The sequence below is a fragment of the Rhagoletis zephyria genome, unplaced genomic scaffold (assembly GCF_001687245.7).
Source record: "Rhagoletis zephyria isolate East Lansing unplaced genomic scaffold, Rhagoletis_zephyria_1.1 Rzeph_scaffold_00360, whole genome shotgun sequence".
Taxonomy (NCBI): Eukaryota; Metazoa; Arthropoda; class Insecta; order Diptera; family Tephritidae; genus Rhagoletis; species Rhagoletis zephyria.
The window spans coordinates 208830-229440 of record NW_016157444.1 but is presented as its reverse complement, the minus strand read 5'-3'; the positions used below and the strand labels follow the sequence as shown (position 1 = coordinate 229440).

The window sequence follows — 20611 nt, the reverse complement described above, 5'->3', positions numbered from 1 at the left end:
TTCAACTTTGCATTCAACTTTTGGTTGAATGGCCTTTCAACTAATCGCTTTCAACAAAGTTGGTCGCCAGCCAACATTTAGCCATTCAACTTTTTTTTCGTGCAACCCTGCGTTGAGTTGAACGCAATTGTTGAACGCAAAGTTGAATAATGCAAACACTGCTTTAGTTTTAATTTTTCAAATTCGATTCGTAGCTCATAATTGGAATGAGAGAACCATGATAAAAATATTTAAAGGTAAAACCACGATTGAGAGAATACAGAGGTTGCGCCGATCTCGGACCGCTATTCCTCTCTTAACGAATTTGACAGAATCGTTGTTTGCATGACGTCCCACTGGTGCAACTTGTTTACGTTTTTCTTGCAACATTTTTTCTTCTTCTTCCATTCTTGCTCACGTTTTGGCATTTCTCTCTCGCAATTGCACCAGTGTGACGTCGGACAAAAGTTATTCTCAAAAATCCTCTCTGATCGGCGCAATCTTGTATTCTATCATTGGGTTTTTTTTACTCCTCGAAATAACTCAAATGTCAAATAAATTCAAAATAAATAAATGAAAATTTATGATTTGAAAATTAATTATGTAAATGTGCGAAAAACTTAAAAATTTGTAGAAGGAAAGTAAAATACTGCTTTAGCGGCTGCGCAAATACCGTTTTTCTCTGCAAGCAAAGCATACAATTAGAAGTAAAATGTGTATTATTAATTCTATGCGAATTTGAAATATAGTATTTGGTGTTTTAATGGAAATACTAAACAACACATAAAAACATGCATTTTTGATTTCAGTTATTCGTCATTTCCTGGAAGAAATCTAGAATACCGACCCTTCAGCTATGCAAAAACGAAAAATGCAGATCAATAGAACTTTTTATGCTCATTTCAACCATGCCAAAATTATTTGGCGAAAGTGAAAAATGAAGACGTTCTCTAGAAGCTTAAAGTTCAGTTTTTAGATTTTTTAATATTAATATCTTATGAACTATGTAACCGATTAAAAAACTAATGACGTCACCATGAAGATAATTAATTTTTCTTTCAGCTGATGTACATAATTTATAGCTTTTTGTATTTTTAAACCAAAACCACTAAAAAACGTAAAAATGTTATTTTTTCATGAAATAACCTTTTTTGAAAAATCTGCATAATTAATGGTAAAGAAATTTATATTATTTACAAAGTACAAGTTATTATCATTGATTCGATATTACATATTTTGTCATGATCTACAAATAAACAAAGCAAATAAACCTCTTATATCTTCTTTATTTTTTACCTGCGCCAAATAAATTTGGTATCGTTGAAATCAGCGTAAAAAGTTCTATCAATCGGCATTTTTGGTTATTTTATAGCTAAACGGTCGCTATTCTACACTTGTTCTAGAAAATTACGCAAACGAAGGTGATGCCAACGAATATTTAGTATGAACTAATATCACTAGAAACTGTAGGGTAAGCAACATTCTGCACAAGTAAAGGAGCCGATTTTATGTGTGGAAGCGAGAAGCCTGTTTTATTACAAAACCTTTCTATTATTGAATCATGTTTCTTTGGTTTGAGTGAAAATAATAACAAACAAATGAAATGACGACGAGAGAAATTTTCAAAAATGCACACGTCAAAATTTCTAAAGCTGGCTCTCAGCGGTTGTACCTTATAAATATTTTTATCATGGAGAGAACTGTCGAAATCATTTCTACCTTGTTAAATATACCTTGAGTATAAGATTCCTTTTACTAGGAACTTAATAAAAATATAAAATTTTTGAAGGGAGTCTTAAATATTTAAATCCAAAGCTAAACCTTCTAAACTCACTTTAGTTCTTTATCAAAATGTCACAGAAATATAATAAATAAAAAGCATTTTGTGATAACATTTCTTAAATTTCTCCTTGTGCAAGTGTAGATTAACTATTGTCTTGTTGTAGAACCTATTTTTAAGATAGGACTTTATTATGTATATTGGTAGGGTTGCAAGATTTTGAAACGGAGAAAGGAGTACATTTATATTTTCGATAGAAAAAAAGCAGTACAAGACATAAAAAAAGAGTGCATTTTTTTTTAAATTCCACTTAGTAAAGGTTATAATCCTTAAGCGCGGCCGAAGGCCGCCTACGCAGAAAGGAGTTAAGTGCAAAAATACTGTGGATACCGAAGCCGGAGTTATATCCACAAGATGTGTTATACAGTTTTGACAAAAAAGGGGGGTTCCTCCTCTCTTCCTCGGCAACACAGAAAGGAGAATTCTACGTAGTAAGGGTTATAATCCCTAAGCCCTTTAATTTTATTATTTTAAAATTTTAATCCTTATTTGCATTTGCCAGTTTTGGGAGATAAGTACATGCGACACGCACGTCTTTTTCATGTGTATTTTTTTAGACTTTGTATAAAACAAGTAATTTTTAGCAAAAAAAAACCGACTTCAACTCTCATATAAAAAAAATATATATATATATATCTCATGATCCACTGATCGGATCTTAACCAGATTAGTATGGGACCACCTCTGAGACACTACCTTTCCGATGCAAAAAGAATTATCGAAATCGGTTGACGTGGTCCAAAGTTATGCGGTAACATACATAAAAAAACAAAACAAAAAAAAAATATTCCGACGAACTGATAACCTCCTCCTTTTTTGGAAGTCGGTTAAAAAGAAAAATACTGTGTAGGGTTGGTCGAATGAATGCCCTCCTAGTCACCTTTTCCGAGTCTTATGTTGGACAAAAGACGGAGCATAAAGGACCCAAATGGTGGAAATTAGCCTATGGTTACATAAGATATGTAATAAAGTTATCGACAAAGACTTGCGTGCCGCTTGCCCTTTTCTCCCAAATCCGCTGGTAAACCGAAATGAAAGTTAAAATTTAAAAACTAATTGATAAAATTTAAGTAAAATCTGTGGAAAATTAACAATAAAAACCACGGTAAACCCAAATGAAGGTTAAAATTTAAAAACTAATTGATAAAATTTAAGTAAAATCTGTGGAAAATTAACAATAAAAACCACGGTAAACCCAAATGAAGGTTAATATTAAAAAAAAAATTAAGTAAAATCTGTGGATAATTAACAATAAACCAAATTTTTCGCAAAATCTATAAAGGTTCCTTTTTATTTTACAAAAAAAAAAACTGCACCAGTTATTATTTTACACCCTGTATATGATAAAATATTAATAGCTGGAAAAAGGAGTACAAAAGAAGTTCAAAACTAATAAAGGAGTACATTTCCACATATTTTTTTTTGGGAGTACAAGGGAGTACAATGCAATAAAAAGGAGTACGTTTACTCGCAAAAGCAGTACGTCTGGCAACCCTATATATTGGTGAAGTGTTTTCGAATAAATTTAAAAATTTTGTGTCAGGAGCCTCTCCCTTTAGATAGTGTCAAACTCAGATAATGAGCGTATTGTGAAATTAATTTGAAGTCGTAATACATATTTAAAACTTTAGCTTAAATGGCATAAACAATCATATGGATAGCGTATTTTAAATATTTATATGAGCGAATTAGTTGATTCTCTTTTGGTAATTAACCGATTTATGTATGATTTAACTAGTACAATACTACATAAAAAAACGGTTCTTTACTTTTGAAGATTTTAAGTTCCGGCGATCTGAATAGACCTGTTAATCCCGGCTGAGTCTCGGTACATCGTCTTCGGAAATTTCGAACTTTGGTAAACAAAAGTCTTAACATAAAATGGATAACCAAGCAACATGTTATGTTATTGTAGTTTATTAAAAAAAAAAATACAAAAATATGATCAATCAAAAAATAAGAAAAGGAGAACCATTTCTAAAAAGAAATTAAAAAAAGAATCAATATGCATTGTTTTTGTTATATTTATTAAATAATTTGAATCTATAAAAATATATATGTATTTATATATCATGTAAAATGTATGTACATATGTATGTATGTTAATTGTGGTAACAGAGTTATACATCAATGAATACATATATGTATTGACATTTAATCGGCATAAAATAAACATATTAATTATTCGAAAATGCCAACTAAAATGTGTAGTATTATTTATAACTGCGAAATTATTTGAGAAAATATCGCGCGAAAGCTTAACGCTTCAGAATATGTATGTATGTTATGTACATACAAATGTATGTGTAACCATATTTTCATCGTAATTCGCACGAAGTGGTTTAAACCACATATTAAACTACGTAGTATATTTGAGAAATATTCATACATGTATCTACAAAACTAAAAATTGTAATATAAAAATTTTATAAGTAACAGAAATAAACAAGATTGTGCCTTTTCAGTGCAGTAACACATTAAATTATTGCGATATATTTACAGACAATAGAAAATTAGTTAACAATAAAATATATACGAAAGTATATACAAATATGAATAAAAAAATTCGTAAAGGCATAATATAGTACATAAAGTTTATGTATACAAAATAAAAAGTACATGCTAAATTTATCAAAACCGATGTGCGTCATAAAGATAGAGATTCCTCCAGAATATTTATGTATGTATAAATTGTTTGCACATGCTTTACTATTTAATTAATTTCGTATAAATAAATAACTGTTGATTTCAACATTTCGTTAATTCTATTCCGTAACAAATTAAAAGAAAAGCTTGTCTACGCTCAACAAACAAACGCCTGCATTAAACATACACTCGAAATTCACAATTTTGTTAACACTAAAAGGAATGTGATTGAGTCAAGATATTGTTTTCGCATTTTAACCATTTCTAATTTTTTCGTTTCGTTCATATGCATCTGTGCCTGTAGTATGTATTTATGCCCGGATTCTGCCAAAGTTTACATGCACACATGTATTTACCCTTGTGTACGGCAATTCTGTTTAATTTCATTTATGCATCTATTTAGAAAAATGTATCAAAAAATTTCAGTTTTCTCTCGGCATTTTATGCTATCGTGGAAAATACAATATGATTCTAAAAATTGTTTGCTTATAAAACTGTAAATGCAATTGTACATAAAGTACGTAATTTCTGTTTTCTAAAATTTCATAGTTTTTAGTCTTCGCTTTAGACGTCCAGTTCTTCGAGTGTGCGTGATAATCGGTTATTATCGATACGCCTGCGTTGGCTGCGTCGCACTGCATCGGCTCGCCGGGATGGTTCACTCTTTAGCCCCAGCAAAATGTCCTCGAGAGCACCGTTGTAGACTTCGTCTTGTTGAAGCAATTTTTTTTCCCGCACCGAATTCGTTTTGCTCTTCAGCTCGTTAATGACAGCGTCCTGTAAGGAGAAGCCACAACCGGGCAACTGTTATCAATTCCAAACGAATTAAAGAATAAATTGGAAATTCGGCGATTCACATTTAAACCAAAGCAGCAAACAAAAGCAAAAATTGCGTCACGTGAAAGCCAGTAAGCGCATGTTCATGTATGATAGAACGCATGAAAATAGGAGAAAGGATAAAGAATAAAATTTAGTTAGTTTGCACCATCACCAGACTTGTATTTTTTAGCTAAATTAATATAATGCTACATATTTATATAATGCCGTCCACATTACAAAATGCACTCAGTAACTTTTCAAAACACTATCTTAAACCATATTAAATTTATTTTATACCAATTCCGGAACCATCTATTATATATTTTGAAAGTCTCTAATAAAACGCAAAATTATCACTTAGGGTATTTTGTTATGGTGATGACGACAAATAAATATGCAGGTATGCATAATTTAATTCAGTATCGTATTATTAAAGTACAGAAGCTCATTAAAAAATTATGTTGCATGACTTTGGAAATGTTTAGTATATTTTATTTCACTTATTGTTATTCATATGTATGTTGTATTTTAGGGAACACAAAACGTTATTTGGAGGAATAAAGGTTAGAGAAATTAAACTTGATGTGATATTATTCTCTATTTGAGATAAATTGTTCTTAATGTCTTCAATAACACGAATGCCTTCCCGTAGATACAAACCATTGGTTCTAAATTTTTGTATTCAAGCATGCAATTGAAGTTACGGGTTAATAAAAACCCAAATCTGTTTTTATGTTATTATTTGTAAACATTTATTTAGTTCGGCGAATAAAAAACGTCCAAGAAATGGTAAAGGAAAATTTATTGAGCCAAATTTTCTTGCGAAATTTGCTACGCTTTCTACCATCATACAAAAAGAGAAGGTAGTTCCATTGGCACTTTTTCGTCACCATATTAACAACCTGACAATTAAGAAGATGGTGACATTTTGTGCTACCGTATCCAATATCTAAAATCCTCCAAATTTTGTTATTAATTTTTTGTTTATTTACAAACATTTTGTTCTTAGAATCGGAATTTGAACAAGCAAAGGGTACATATTTTGTTGGGTACGGCTGGGTTATTTGTACCATAATTTTGGGTTATTGTGTCAAAACGATTAACCCAAAGCAAAAAATGTTAACACACACGTGTGGTCAAACAATTAAACGTTGGTTTAAATTAAAGATTTCTAATTTTCAGATACAAATTTATGAATAAATTCGGTTTGAAATATGGACCTTTTTGTAAGACATACTGTGGTCAGCGTAGCCGGAGTTGGACTGATGAGGGTTATTTTTTCTAAGTGCTGCCGAAAGCCTACAACGCAAAAAAAATTGCCTGTGTTTGGCGTAACCCGCGTTTACATTTTCTCTGCCCAAATGCCAATTTTACCTAATTTTTCAATTGGCCCCCCTCCGTCTCCGCCCAAAACCATTGCACAAATAACCGAACATTTCCCCTTTTGTTTTTGAAAGAGAAGTGGTCTAATGCTCAAAAAGTTGATAATTATGTTTCTAGTTTTCATATTAACAATAAATCATCAATTTTGTTTCACATCCCCTCCAATATTGAACAGTAAAATATATTTAGTTTTAGAATTGGATAATACTCACGTCTCTGAGTCATGAGGCCTATAAGTCCCAAAAAAATTTCTGTTTTCAAGTTACTTGAAAGACATGGACAAAGACAATATCGAAATGTGTAATTTCAGTGTCTCAATTATAACAGAAACAATCGTATCCGATATAGAAAACTGTAATAGTCCCGACTAGCTAAACAAATTTTAAAATATATTCACTAAAATTTTATTAATGTAAAAATAAAGATTTTTACAAGTAGCTATCGACATTAATGTAAAATTTAAACGTTTTTAAAATAAGATAATAACTATTTTTAAAAGGTAAATGTTAATACAACTATTTTATTTATACGGCCAAATTTAGGATACAAAATACCCTCCACCAAAAAACTTAAATTGGGTAACGCCGCTTCGAATTTTTTACAATTGAGCAATTGTCAAAAATCTTCTTTTTAATCAAAAATTTGTTTATTGAAACTACCTTCTTTTTTGTATCATGCTTTCTACTATGGTTTGCTAAGGTTTGTTTGTGAAGGGTACAAGTGAGACAGTAGGTTGTAATATATCAGATGTCAAAACTCCTTAAACACGACTATTCACACACACGAAATAATAGCAATTTATTTCTTGGCCGTTTGCTTAAATGTCCGTTCTTGGCTTTATACATTGAAATAAGCAAAATAAGCATGATCGTTAAAATTAAGCTTGGAAACCCTGAATAAGCAAAATAAGCAATTCCAAGCAAAAGCTTAAACTTTTCGGCCCTGCTGAGGATAAACACAACTTCGCAAATTTATATACTAGTTAATTACATTTTAGAGATGAGATAATTTTAGTGACTAATAAACCAATTAAAAATACAGTTGACTACTGCGGTTGGGTTGAGTTCAAAGTTTTCAAACTCTACGTCTTCGCCAGGAAAACTGAAATAAATGACTTAACCGTTTCACAGTGAGATTGAAACTCGTAACTCATGCAATGTTAGCTTCGACGAACGCTCTTCTTTACGGCGGCCTCTCACTTACTCGCCTTTATTATTTTAGTTATTCATAAACCTTTGGACTAGGTTATTTTCATAAAACAAAAAGTACAATAACTTAATTTGCACTCATTACGAATTGAACTTGTTAAGGGTTTTGTTAAAATGCGTATCAGCCAATATACATAAATGTGTACAATTTCGATTATTTTTTTTTTTAGTAGGGCATCGTATTATCGGACGAACGCGCTTAATTTATGTAAAACAAATTAGTTAGTTTGATACCAAATTATATACATGTAAGTATTAATAATCGTCAAGTAGTTATCGTTTGTTACATAAAATGTAAGAAATAAGAGCCTTAAAAATGTAATTAAAACTTAACACCACAAATTATTAAAAAAGCATACATTCATATGTAAGTAAATTCGAACAAATGACAAAAATACAATCAATTTGAGAACACATAAGAAAGGGGAACTTAAACAATTTAAAACATGATATTAGAAAAACTAGTGCTATAAAAATAAATTTCTCTACGAAGCTATTGAAGTTTGATTTGTGAGGACTTACTCATTTTTCATCTTATGAGCGTTGGAAATGCCAACAAGATGGAAGGCGAACCAAAATGTCTTATACCAGATCTTTAGCTATTCTAAGTTACCGAGTCCGACATCCTTTATGGTTATCACTTATCGCTTACCAGGAAGGGTGATGCTTGAGGTGGTGGTGATGATCTTAGTAATCGTGGGAGCGATGCGTTATTGGTAATGGTGGTGGTTGTGATTGTGGTGATTATCGTGACGGTGAAGGTAAATGTAATAAACATAGAACCACTTCCTTCTTATTCTATGTGGGTAATTTCGTGTTTTTTTTAATGATGTGAACTACACGTAATTTTTGTATGTATTTTCTTTTTCTCGAATACATGGTATATGCTTGAATTATATGTATGTACATATGTTGAACATGTATGTATTATGTGCTATGATTTGTGTATATGTCATTGTGTTGTTGTATTAGGCTTGTATAATTGTGCGCAGCGCTTGTCTATTAGAAATTAAGAATTAGAATGCAAGCAAAATCTCTTACACGATGTTTTTTCACTCGTGTCCTTTACTAACCCTTTGCGCAATGCACTCGTTTAAACCGGACAATACTGTCATGACAATAGCAATACATGCACACATTTTCACTAATACATGTATACTTTTCCAATTGTCTCAATCACTGTCTTGATTATTTTCAAGACAGTAAATCGGACAATGATTTGACGTATGCGTTCGATACTGTCTCCCATAACATGTTATTGTGGAAACTTGAAAAAATTGGTTTCCATTCAACTTTTCTTTCTTGGTTAAGGTCATATCTCTCGAACAGAATCACTTATGTAGAAATTGATAATATTAAATCACATCCTTTCGTAGCCACCTCCGGTGTCCCGCAGGGCAGTATCTTAGGACCGCTATTGTTTGTTCTCTTTATAAATGATATTGGGAGCTGCTTTAACCATTCGAAGTTTCTACTCTATGCAGACGATTTGAAAATTTTCAGAAGTGTTACCTGCTTGTCGGATATTTCACTTTTGCAAAGTGATTTAAATAATCTAACTAACTGGAGTCTCACAAATAAATTATCGCTTAATATTAATAAATGTTTTTACATGACTTTTGCTAAAATTCTAAATCCTATTATCTCAACTTATACCATTTCTAACGTTCTCCTATCTGTTGTAAATGAATTTGTGGATCTTGGCGTGGTATTCGACTCAGGATTTTCCTTTGTCAACCACATAAGTTTGATTATTCCTAAAGCCTATTCTAACTTAGCTTTTCTTACACAAGGAAATCCATTTATAATTCTCTAGTTAGATCAAAATTGGAGTATGCGTCTATAACCTGGGACCCAATTTATTCCACTCACTCCCAAAGAATTGAAAGAGTCCAACGCAGTTTTGTCCGCTTTGCTCTGCAACCTCTTGGTTTTAGTGAGCCTCTTCCGTCTTATGGGGCCCGATGTATGTTAGTAAATATGAAATCTCTTGCTTCTCGACGTATTATACATTCGCTAATGTTCATTTACGACATAATCTGTGGCGTCATTAATTGTCCTTATCTCCTTGAGCAGATATGTTTTTACATTCCCTATCGAGCACTCCGCTTTCGTTATCCGTTTCATGTGAAAACTGCCAAATCTAATTACTTAAATTTCGCCCCTATTATAAGGGCCCTTACTGAGCTTAATAGTATATTTAGTAGCCTCGATTTAGATTTCACTCTTCCTAGATCCTTATTTTTATCTAAGCTTGAATCCCTAATCATGTAGTTTAGTGTGTAAGCTTTATCTTTAAGCTGATGTTGTACCTCTAGTCTGTAAGGTTTGTAACCATAGACTTAATAAAGAAATGAAATGGAATAATTTTGACGTCTTGTGTAAGAAAGAAGAGACATTCATAACAAAAGAACTAAAATAACACAAGAGACGCTGATGTGTATGTAACTTTGTCTCTTCTTTATTATTACAACGCTTTTTTTTAGTTTAAATAGCTCGCGCGAAATGCGTTCACGTCCGACATTTTGCTCAAAATGAATTGTCATAACCAGGGAACGGATTTTTAGGACCTAAAAACCTATAAAAAGGCAAAATAAAATAACGAAATAGGCTGGAAAAGGCAAAATAAAATAGCGAAAAAGGCAGGAAAAGGCACTAGGTATTGCAAAAAAAGCAAAATAAGGCACTAAAAAAGACAGAAAATACGAAGAACAATCAAAAAATACATTTATTTTAGAAATGTTCATATTACAAGTAAAAAGAGAAAAACTATGAACTAGTTTCATTATATGAAAAATTTGTACTTTGAATCTTTGGCTATTTTATCCTTTCGAGTTTCGAACTTTATAGTTGTAGTAACATTGAACCACAAGATGCATTTTGAAGTTTTCTGACAGCATTTTCATTCGCGAAGAAAAGCCTTGAATGTACTTAATGTGTGCTCGAGGTAAGTTGATACAAGTGGAGCCCAATTTAAATATGGAACGTTTGAAACGTTCATATTATCAGGAATAAGGGCGTTTTCCTCGCCCTTTACAATTTTATCCACATCCCTTATTGTCTCCAAGCCTACGTTAGCTGAGAAAATGGCTTTGAATTTTTCCAACACCAATTTGACAAGAGGTCCCTGCGCTTCTATAAGCCGCATGGGCATGTGTATATTTTTTAATCTTAACAAAAATTGTAAATGCTATAATCACTTTTTTAAAGGTAGAAAAGGCAAAAAAGGCAAATATCTTAAAAAAGGCAAAAAAAGCTACATCAAATGTGTATATATGGAATCAGGGAAAGCTAAACCGAGGACATTCTTAATCGACTATACTCTATCTCTTTAGTAGAAAAAAAGGCAATTTCCATAAAATCCGTTCCCTGGTCATAACTATTGTCAGGACGCCTACGCCACGAAAACAATTACCAGCGTTTTTGACAACTTATACGTATTTCTTTATTGTCTTGACAGCATTGTCTAATGTAAACGCGCCGTAAGCCGCAGCAGTCCCGACACCAAAATACCACTTGTATGTAAAAATATTATTATTCATTTTAACTTAAGCCAAGCACCTTTTTGTCTAATTTTACAATAGATTTTTGCCAAACACTCCACACGCCACATTACAATTATTATTACATAACGAATACGAATAACTTGCTTAACTGTACGAAATTTTGAAATTTTTATATATCTGCAGTTATTTGCTTTGTCTTTTCACGCAGAATTAATAAGCGCTTTGTGTAGTAAACTGCTTTCCATAGTCACGCAACCCAGTTTCTGTATATGGATGAATGAATGAAGAAAAAATAAAAGCAATAACAACTGCAACCAACACAATTACCAAACAAATCATAAATTATGAAGCGCTGTAGCCAAAATATGCTAAAAGGTTTTCAAACTTGTCTTTATTACATTAAAAAGCCTTAGAGTAGTAGTTGTGTATCCTCTAAAAAAGGGAGTAGTAACTTTTTTATCGCACACTCTCACCTGCTGTTTCTTCTGGTTCATTTTGTTGCGCAGTAATACTTGGTCGCTTTCTTTTTTGGTTGCAGCCTGGGCAGCTGCCTGTTCCAGACGACGGCGTTGCTCGTTTTCTTGGTCGTGGATCTAAAAATTAAATACTTGTTTGTAATTGTACTATATTAGAGAATTAAGATTTAATTAATCGATGAATTTTGTCAAAAAAATACATAGGCTAATTCAAGGGCTTATTTTGTCAAAAACGGTGCCTAATACTAAACAAGCGTATAGATATGATCATCTAAATACTTTAAGTAAATGTATTCACTTACTCTCACAAGACTAAATACTGAGTAAAAATGTATTTATTGGTTACAATTATTGAAGTGGAGAATTTAGTTGCGGTAGAAACAATGTTTTAACTTTATTATTAAATTAATTTAGATTAGATTAGAGATGTAGATTAATTCTTTTTGTACAGCTAACTTTAAATTTGTACAAATTGCCGAAAAATATCAAATTTAATTAAAATATATTATTTGAAGGGGTTAGAATCAAAAGGATCTAAGTAGGTCGGACATTGTTTTAAGATAATTAAAGTTAAAGTTGATTACTTATTGTAAATTCTGGGTCCATTCATTTAAAATTATTCTTGCCTAAATGAATGCAGGGTAATTAACTAATTCAAAGAATGTTTACCCTTTGTCACCAAATACTGAAATTCATTTTGGCTGCATTGAAGAAAAAGGGAGAGTGAACGTTTAATGTTCGTCAGGAATATTTCTGGAAGTAAAACTAGCACTATCCAAGGTATATCAAACAGGTAGTAGCATTAGAGCAAAAACTAGATTTGCGGGTATTTTGTTGTTGCTTCTGGTATCGAAAGTGTCAAAAACTGTTCTGATTTTTTTCTTCCAAATCAAGGCGTCCCATGTGAAATACAAAAAAAAAAATAAAAAATAAAAAATGAAGTTGGAAGAAAAACGATCTTTCTTAGTAAATTCGTTTGCTTCTCGAGGCACTTATCCATCCTTTGCAAGGCCCAGTAATTTTTAACATTTTCGCTATTAATTCTTTTCATAAATCATATATTTTCCAATTTAACACATTAAAACCGCGTTTCCTGTCGAAAAATTAATTACTGAGAAAATTTACTATTTTACAGTTTATTTTATCCTAATGGGAGGCTTTGTTTTCTTTTACTTGAGGAATTTCATCGCCGCTGGGAATGCGGAATCTTGTATTATATAATTCTTGTAACCATATAGTGTTTAGTTTTGGACAATTTTTGCTCTTAAACTTAAGAAAATTATGTCAAGCAAACATAAAACCACTCAAAAACGCGAATATGTGGTAGATTTCAGATCTTGTGTGGTAGATGCTCCAAAAAGTGGCAGATCTACCACAATGTGGTAGAAGTCCGATCACTTATCAGCGGTTGTGCTGCTGAGTTGGGCGAACGTTCCATAGCTGCTATTCAATTGCTTGTTTTGTATGGAAAAAGGTTTCGCATGCAAATATATTTTGACAATCCAGAATAAATTAAAAATATTTGACATTTTCGAGAACAAATAATTTGAAAAAATATCAAATCAGCTGCTCTACTGATACCATGATAAAAATATTTAAAGGTAAAACCATGATAAAAACATAGCAAGGTAGAACCCGTTCTCTCAATTTGTCGGCCATGATTTTTTTTGAAGTTTGCCAGCATTTGAAAATCATATAAAATTGAAAATAAAAATTTTAAATTTCGAAATTGTTGTTGCTTGAGATTGAAAATGAAAATGTGTGTGTGAGTTTTTGAGTAAATTTAAAAATTAAAATGTTTGGAAACGTCAAGAATTTTAAAAGTAACTCTCAGCGGTTCTACCTTACTATATTTTTATCATGGGTAAAACCATTGGGGTAGTAAAAAAAGGGCGAAAAGATTAGGATTATTTTTACTACTTTTTGGGTACTATTTCCAATACATACATATATCAGTGGACCCCACACCAGTTGAATGAAGCTTGCATCAATAAAATATTTTTCTGTAAACCAGTGTAATTGTAGTTTCATTTTTTCGCTTAAAAGAAATTATTATTATTTAATTTTTATTTTTTCGATCAAATATATTGATTTTAATAATTATTATTCAGTTATATTTTTCTACCTTAAAATTATTATTTGTAAAACTTAAAGGCCACACAGTCGTACCTCACACATATGATGATGGTTAAAACTTAAAAAATAAGGATTATTTTCCGTCTTTTATTTATTCATATTAAAATAAATTAAATTAAGCATTTCTCTTTATTTAAATGTTCTTAAATTCTACTAAAAATTATATATTAGCCCGTATGGAATTTTACTTGTATTTTTTCCTTAAGTTCTGAAGTACATGTATATGCGTACTTCATTTTTAAATATTTTAACTTTAAAGAGAATTTTATTACGACCTTTATTTTCGTTAACATTTAAAAATTGAATTTCTGAATTCTATCAGTTATATTATAAAATCATTATGCGTTTGAATTGTTAGACCAAAGTGCATTATCGTAGCCATCTGAGGCACTGCTCCAATAATCTGCTGTATATGTGCAGTATATATTTTACCAAAACTTTACTTACAAAATCACAATTATTGGAAATTATCGCTCAAATTTTCCAATGAATTTGAAAAGAAAAGCCAAAGCAAAAACGAAACAAAGAAACAGTTACTACGTCTATACGTAAGCTATTTGCAAATAAAAATAATTTGCAAATACCTAATTCACTGTTTATTCGATGGTGAAAAATTCTTTTTTAATATTGATGATAATAAAAGGGCAATAATATGACCATCGAAAAAGAAAATCAAGTTAAAAATGGCAACGTCTTGATTATTAAAAGGCAATAAGATGACCATCGAAAAAGAAAATAAACCTAAGAATGGCGGCGTCTTGCGCTTATTTGCAAATAGTACCACTAATCAATACTTATACGCGTGATTTAGTTATTTGCAAATAAAAAATTAACTCAGCGTTTATACGGCAAAGTTTACCATTTTGCAAATTGTTATTTACAAATAATACGTGCGTATAAACGTAGTAATTGATACCTACGCATACTTTTTTCAAAAAATTGTCTGCTCCATTTTTTGTTCCATTTTGCCCTGAAATGAAACTGGAATGAATAGAGTAGGCATTCCTGTAACGCTGGTATGCCGAAATTGCCAAAATTACAACAACCACCCCCTAAGTGATAACACCTTATTATTTCACCATGGATAAAACCGCTCGCTCAATTCGTCCGCCATTGGGTTTTTGACGTTTGCTAGCATTTTGAGTTTACTCTCTCGAAATAGTTCTAATGTCAAATAAATTCTAAATAAACAAATGCAAAATTTATGATTTGAAATGTTTATTTATTCAGAAGTTGAAAAAAAACAAAAAAATTGGAAACGAAAAATTAGTTGCCGCTTTATCGGTTGCGGAAATTCCGTTGTCCTCTGCAAGCAAAGCAATATCAAGTTTTTAAGTTCCCGCAATTACCGTATAAAGGCAAAAATGGATCGAGGTTTGTGGTATTATGAAAACGGATTTGCCAAAGTACCCGTATGTATGCTCGGCTCATGTTTTGCCAGACCACTTGACCCAATGTAAGCACAAGATCGTTCTTTGCAAAAGTGCAGTGTCTTTAAGGTAAAATCGGGCTATTCGCGATCCGGTGCAAATGGCCTAGCATCATTGCATTGCAAATTTGTATTGCAAATTATTTACAATCCACAAACAAAATACACGCATTTGCATTTGTCATGGCTTGACAAATTTGCAATACCGAAAATCCATAGCATAAAAATGCTATGCATTGCAACTCTGGTTGACATTTCTATCAGCTGATTAAAAAAGTTTTGCCATAACAGTTTAATAAAGGTCGCTCTTATGCACCGAATCGCGAATAGCCCTAATATCTTTAGACGCATGCCAAAATCTGAGCCTTAACATGCGAGCAGAAGTCTATAAAACACAATTTCTTTCATTTATTTATTTACATACATATGTATGTATGTATGTGCATTCAAATTTTGTTGTTTCGACAGAAATATATTTTTTGGTTTGAGTCAAAATAAAAACCAACAAATGAAATGACGGCGAGAGAAATTTTCAAAATGCTAGCAAACGTCAAAATTTCTAAAGCCTGCTCTCAGCGATTGTACCTTATAAATACTTTTATCATGACTGATCAAAGTGCCTGATTTGACACCTCGGAAACTAATTGAAAATGATTTCCACTGTTTCTACCCAATGGTTCCATCGATAACTTAAATTTGTGACACACATTGGTAGAGGCATCGCCTGAGTGCATTCTTTCATATATTTATGTACTAGTTGTACCCTGCCCTGCTTTGCTGTGGCATATCCTGTTACATGGATTATAAATGATTAACGAAATAAAGCATACTTTTCAGACATGATTCAATAAAAGAAAGGTTTTGTAATAAAACGGTCTTCTCGCTTCCACACAAAAAATCGGCTCCTTTACTTGTGCAGAATGTTGCTTACTCTACAGTTTCTAGTGATATTAGTAGTAAAACCAAAAATTCTTCGTACTAAATATTCGTTAGCATCACCTTCGTTTGCGTAATTTTCTAGAACAAGTGTGGAATAGCGACCGTTTAGCTATAAAATAACCAAAATTGATAGTTTTTTACGCTGATTTCAACGATACCAAATCAGGCGCAGGTAAAAAATAAAGAAGATATAAGAAGTCTATTTGCTTTGTTTATTTGTATTTTTTATTATCACTAAATTGTTGAAACCCAAAAGTAGATCATGACAAAATATGTAATATCGAATGAAAGGTAATAACTTGTACTTTCTAAATAATATAATTTTGTTTACCATTAGTTATGCAGTTTTTTCAAAAAAGGTTTTTTCATGAAAAAAATAACATTTTTTCGTTTTTTAGTGGTTTTGGTTAAAAAAAAAACTATAAATTATGTAAATAAGCTCAAAGACAAATTAATTATCTTCATGGTGACGTCATTAGTTTTTTAATCGGTTATATATAAGGGATTCACAAAAACGTGTTAACCGTCGTAAAATCTTAAGCTTAACATTTTTTAATGTAAAATAAGGATTAAAATGGTTTTAGAGGATTCCTAACTAAACCGAAATGTTTTTAAACTGATAAAAAATATATAATTAGCAACTTTAACCGTTATTTTACTTAAATATATGTTAAGCTTAAGATTTTACGACGGTTAACAGGTTTTGTGAATTCCCTNTTTCAACGATACCAAATCAGGCGCAGGTAAAAAATAAAGAAGATATAAGAAGTCTATTTGCTTTGTTTATTTGTATTTTTTATTATCACTAAATTGTTGAAACCCAACAGTAGATCATGACAAAATATGTAATATCGAATGAAAGGTAATAACTTGTACTTTCTAAATAATATAATTTTGTTTACCATTAGTTATGCAGTTTTTTCAAAAAAGGTTATTTCATGAAAAAAATAAAATTTTTTCGTTTTTTAGTGGTTTTGGTTAAAAAAAAAACTATAAATTATGTAAATAAGCTCAAAGACAAATTAATTATCTTCATGGTGACGTCATTAGTTTTTTAATCGGTTATATATAAGGGATTCACAAAAACGTGTTAACCGTCGTAAAATCTTAAGCTTAACATTTTTTAATGTAAAATAAGGATTAAAATGGTTTTAGAGGATTCCTAACTAAACCGAAATGTTTTTAAACTGATAAAAAATATATAATTAGCAACTTTAACCGTTATTTTACTTAAATAAATGTTAAGCTTAAGATTTTACGACGGTTAACAGGTTTTGTGAATTCCCTAATAGTTCATAAGATATTAATATTTAAAAAATCTAAAAACTGAACTTTAACCTTCTAGAACGTCTTAATTTTTCACTTTCGCCAAATAATTTGGCATGGTTGAAATGAGCATAAAAAGTTCTATTGATCTGCATTTTTCGTTTTTGCATAGCATCGGTATTCTAGATTTATTCCAGGAAATGACGAATAACTGAAATCAAAAATGCATGTTTTTATGTGTTGTTTAGTATTTCCATTAAAACACCAAATATATTTCAAATTCGCATAGAATTAATAATACACATTTTACTTATAATTGTATACTTTGCGTACTTTTTGTAGTACCTTTCTACTAACGTTTTCGCAAAAGGCGATCACATTCTTCCCCCTTCTCCTACTTCCAAAATACAAATCTAGAAAAAGGAGTGTCAAATTGTAGCCGTCACATATGTATTTTGTGTTATTGAATCATGCTTTTCAGATAAGTTTTATTTTGCAATACTTTTGTGTTTTTCGTTTTTCCATTCTCTACGTAGATATCAAGGCTATCTGGTTTGCCGACATGCAACATAGATTTGTCCATGTAAGAAGCAATCAGCATCTAAATCTAAACCACACTTTTCCTAAGATTGAAGTTGATCTTTATTAATTGTGTTTGCAAACGCCTATCGAATTGGGAATTTAAATCTTTAAAATTGATATGGTGTATCGGTCAGAATCATGGGAATTCGCGGAATGAGGACATCTTCACCTTTGAAAGGCCTCGTTAAAATCTTTGCTTCCACTACGTTCTTCATCAATTTCTTTACTGCAAGTCGCGGTGTGGTAACCCCACCTGGAAGATCAATCGAGTTCAAAAACTCCATTCGATAATTAACTGCTTCATTTGTTTCCACAATCGCCGTACATATATGTTATTTCATCACTTCGAATGCTGAATTGAAAAACATTATTGAGTTGATAGACATCCTTGTTGATTCCTGTGATTAATTTGAATATCCGGAAACATTCTTTCGATCAGTTCTGCCTTCGATGTTTCTAAGTTACAAAAATAATTAGGCAATAAAATTCGCCCTAATCTCTCATTGACTGCCAGCTTTTCGTTCCCTATGTTCAGTGATTGTCGCGAGAATACATAGGCTGATTAATCGCTCTGTAGTTGGACACACATATTTATTCGTAGTCAACTGCTATGTATGTATGTTCCGTCTTGCCACAATGTTGAATATTTCAGGCACGCATTCATCTCGTCCGCTGGTGCCAATCGAGAAATTACAGGCAATGTTTGCGTAAAATCTCCTGCGAGCAATATCAATGCATTCCCGAACATTTCCACGCAAATTTCGCACCGATTTTGTATGTGCCATAGTGTACTTATCCCAAACAATGAGTTTACATTTTTGTAATAAGTACTTTTCCCATCGGCCGCTGTGGTGTAGTGGTAAGCAGTGCGCGCTTTCACTCATCAGCACCTGGGTTCAAGCCCTGGTCAAAGCAACATCGCAAAAAATATAGAAAAAGGTTTTTTCTTAACAGCAGTCGTCCCTCGGCAGGCAATGGCAAACCTCCGAGTGTCTTTCTGCCATGAAAAACAGCTTCTCATAGAAATACAATCGCCGTTCGGAGTCGGCGTAAAACTGTAGGTCCCTCCGCTTTGTGTGACAACATCAAGGCGCACGCCACAAGTCGAAGGAGAAGCTCGGCCAAATACTAACATATGTGTAAGCGCTAATCTATTATTATTATTTACTTTTCCCATACCGGATGTTCTGGAAATATTGCACGCTGGAGTTTCGATGATTTGTATGTTCAATGGCAGCATAAGAGCTAAATGGGAAGTGTTTCCACCTGGTAACAATGTTGCAANTCAAATTCGCATAGAATTAATAATACACATTTTACTTATAATTGTATACTTTGCGTACTTTTTGTAGTACCTTTCTACTAACGTTTTCGCAAAAGGCGATCACATTCTTCCCCCTTCTCCTACTTCCAAAATACAAATCTAGAAAAAGGAGTGTCAAATTGTAGCCGTCACATATGTATTTTGTGTTATTGAATCATGCTTTTCAGATAAGTTTTATTTTGCAATACTTTTGTGTTTTTCGTTTTTCCATTCTCTACGTAGATATCAAGGCTATCTGGTTTGCCGACATGCAACATAGATTTGTCCATGTAAGAAGCAATCAGCATCTAAATCTAAACCACACTTTTCCTAAGATTGAAGTTGATCTTTATTAATTGTGTTTGCAAACGCCTATCGAATTGGGAATTTAAATCTTTAAAATTGATATGGTGTATCGGTCAGAATCATGGGAATTCGCGGAATGAGGACATCTTCACCTTTGAAAGGCCTCGTTAAAATCTTTGCTTCCACTACGTTCTTCATCAATTTCTTTACTGCAAGTCGCGGTGTGGTAACCCCACCTGGAAGATCAATCGAGTTCAAAAACTCCATTCGATAATTAACTGCTTCATTTGTTTCCACAATCGCCGTACATATATGTTATTTCATCACTTCGAATGCTGAATTGAAAAACATTATTGAGTTGATAGACATCCTTGTTGATTCCTGTGATTAATTTGAATATCCGGAAACATTCTTTCGATCAGTTCTGCCTTCGATGTTTCTAAGTTACAAAAATAATTAGGCAATAAAATTCGCCCTAATCTCTCATTGACTGCCAGCTTTTCGTTCCCTATGTTCAGTGATTGTCGCGAGAATACATAGGCTGATTAATCGCTCTGTAGTTGGACACACATATTTATTCGTAGTCAACTGCTATGTATGTATGTTCCGTCTTGCCACAATGTTGAATATTTCAGGCACGCATTCATCTCGTCCGCTGGTGCCAATCGAGAAATTACAGGCAATGTTTGCGTAAAATCTCCTGCGAGCAATATCAATGCATTCCCGAACATTTCCACGCAAATTTCGCACCGATTTTGTATGTGCCATAGTGTACTTATCCCAAACAATGAGT

At 32.1% G+C, this 20611-nt stretch overlaps 1 protein-coding gene across 2 annotated transcripts in view; it reads right to left on the bottom strand.

The window, feature by feature from the left end:
- Positions 1–4108: 4108 nt before the first annotated feature.
- Frl (formin-like protein) overlaps positions 4109–20611 on the bottom strand; it is a 199196-nt gene continuing 182693 nt past the window's right edge. For both annotated transcript variants that reach the window (XM_017610977.1, XM_017610978.1), the window contains exons 8-9: positions 11855–11974; positions 4109–5269 (exon numbers count right to left, since the gene is read on the bottom strand). In XM_017610977.1, the coding sequence (XP_017466466.1) occupies positions 5030–5269; positions 11855–11974 (360 nt within the window). In that variant the 3' untranslated portion in view covers positions 4109–5029. The remainder of the gene's footprint in view (positions 5270–11854; positions 11975–20611) is intronic.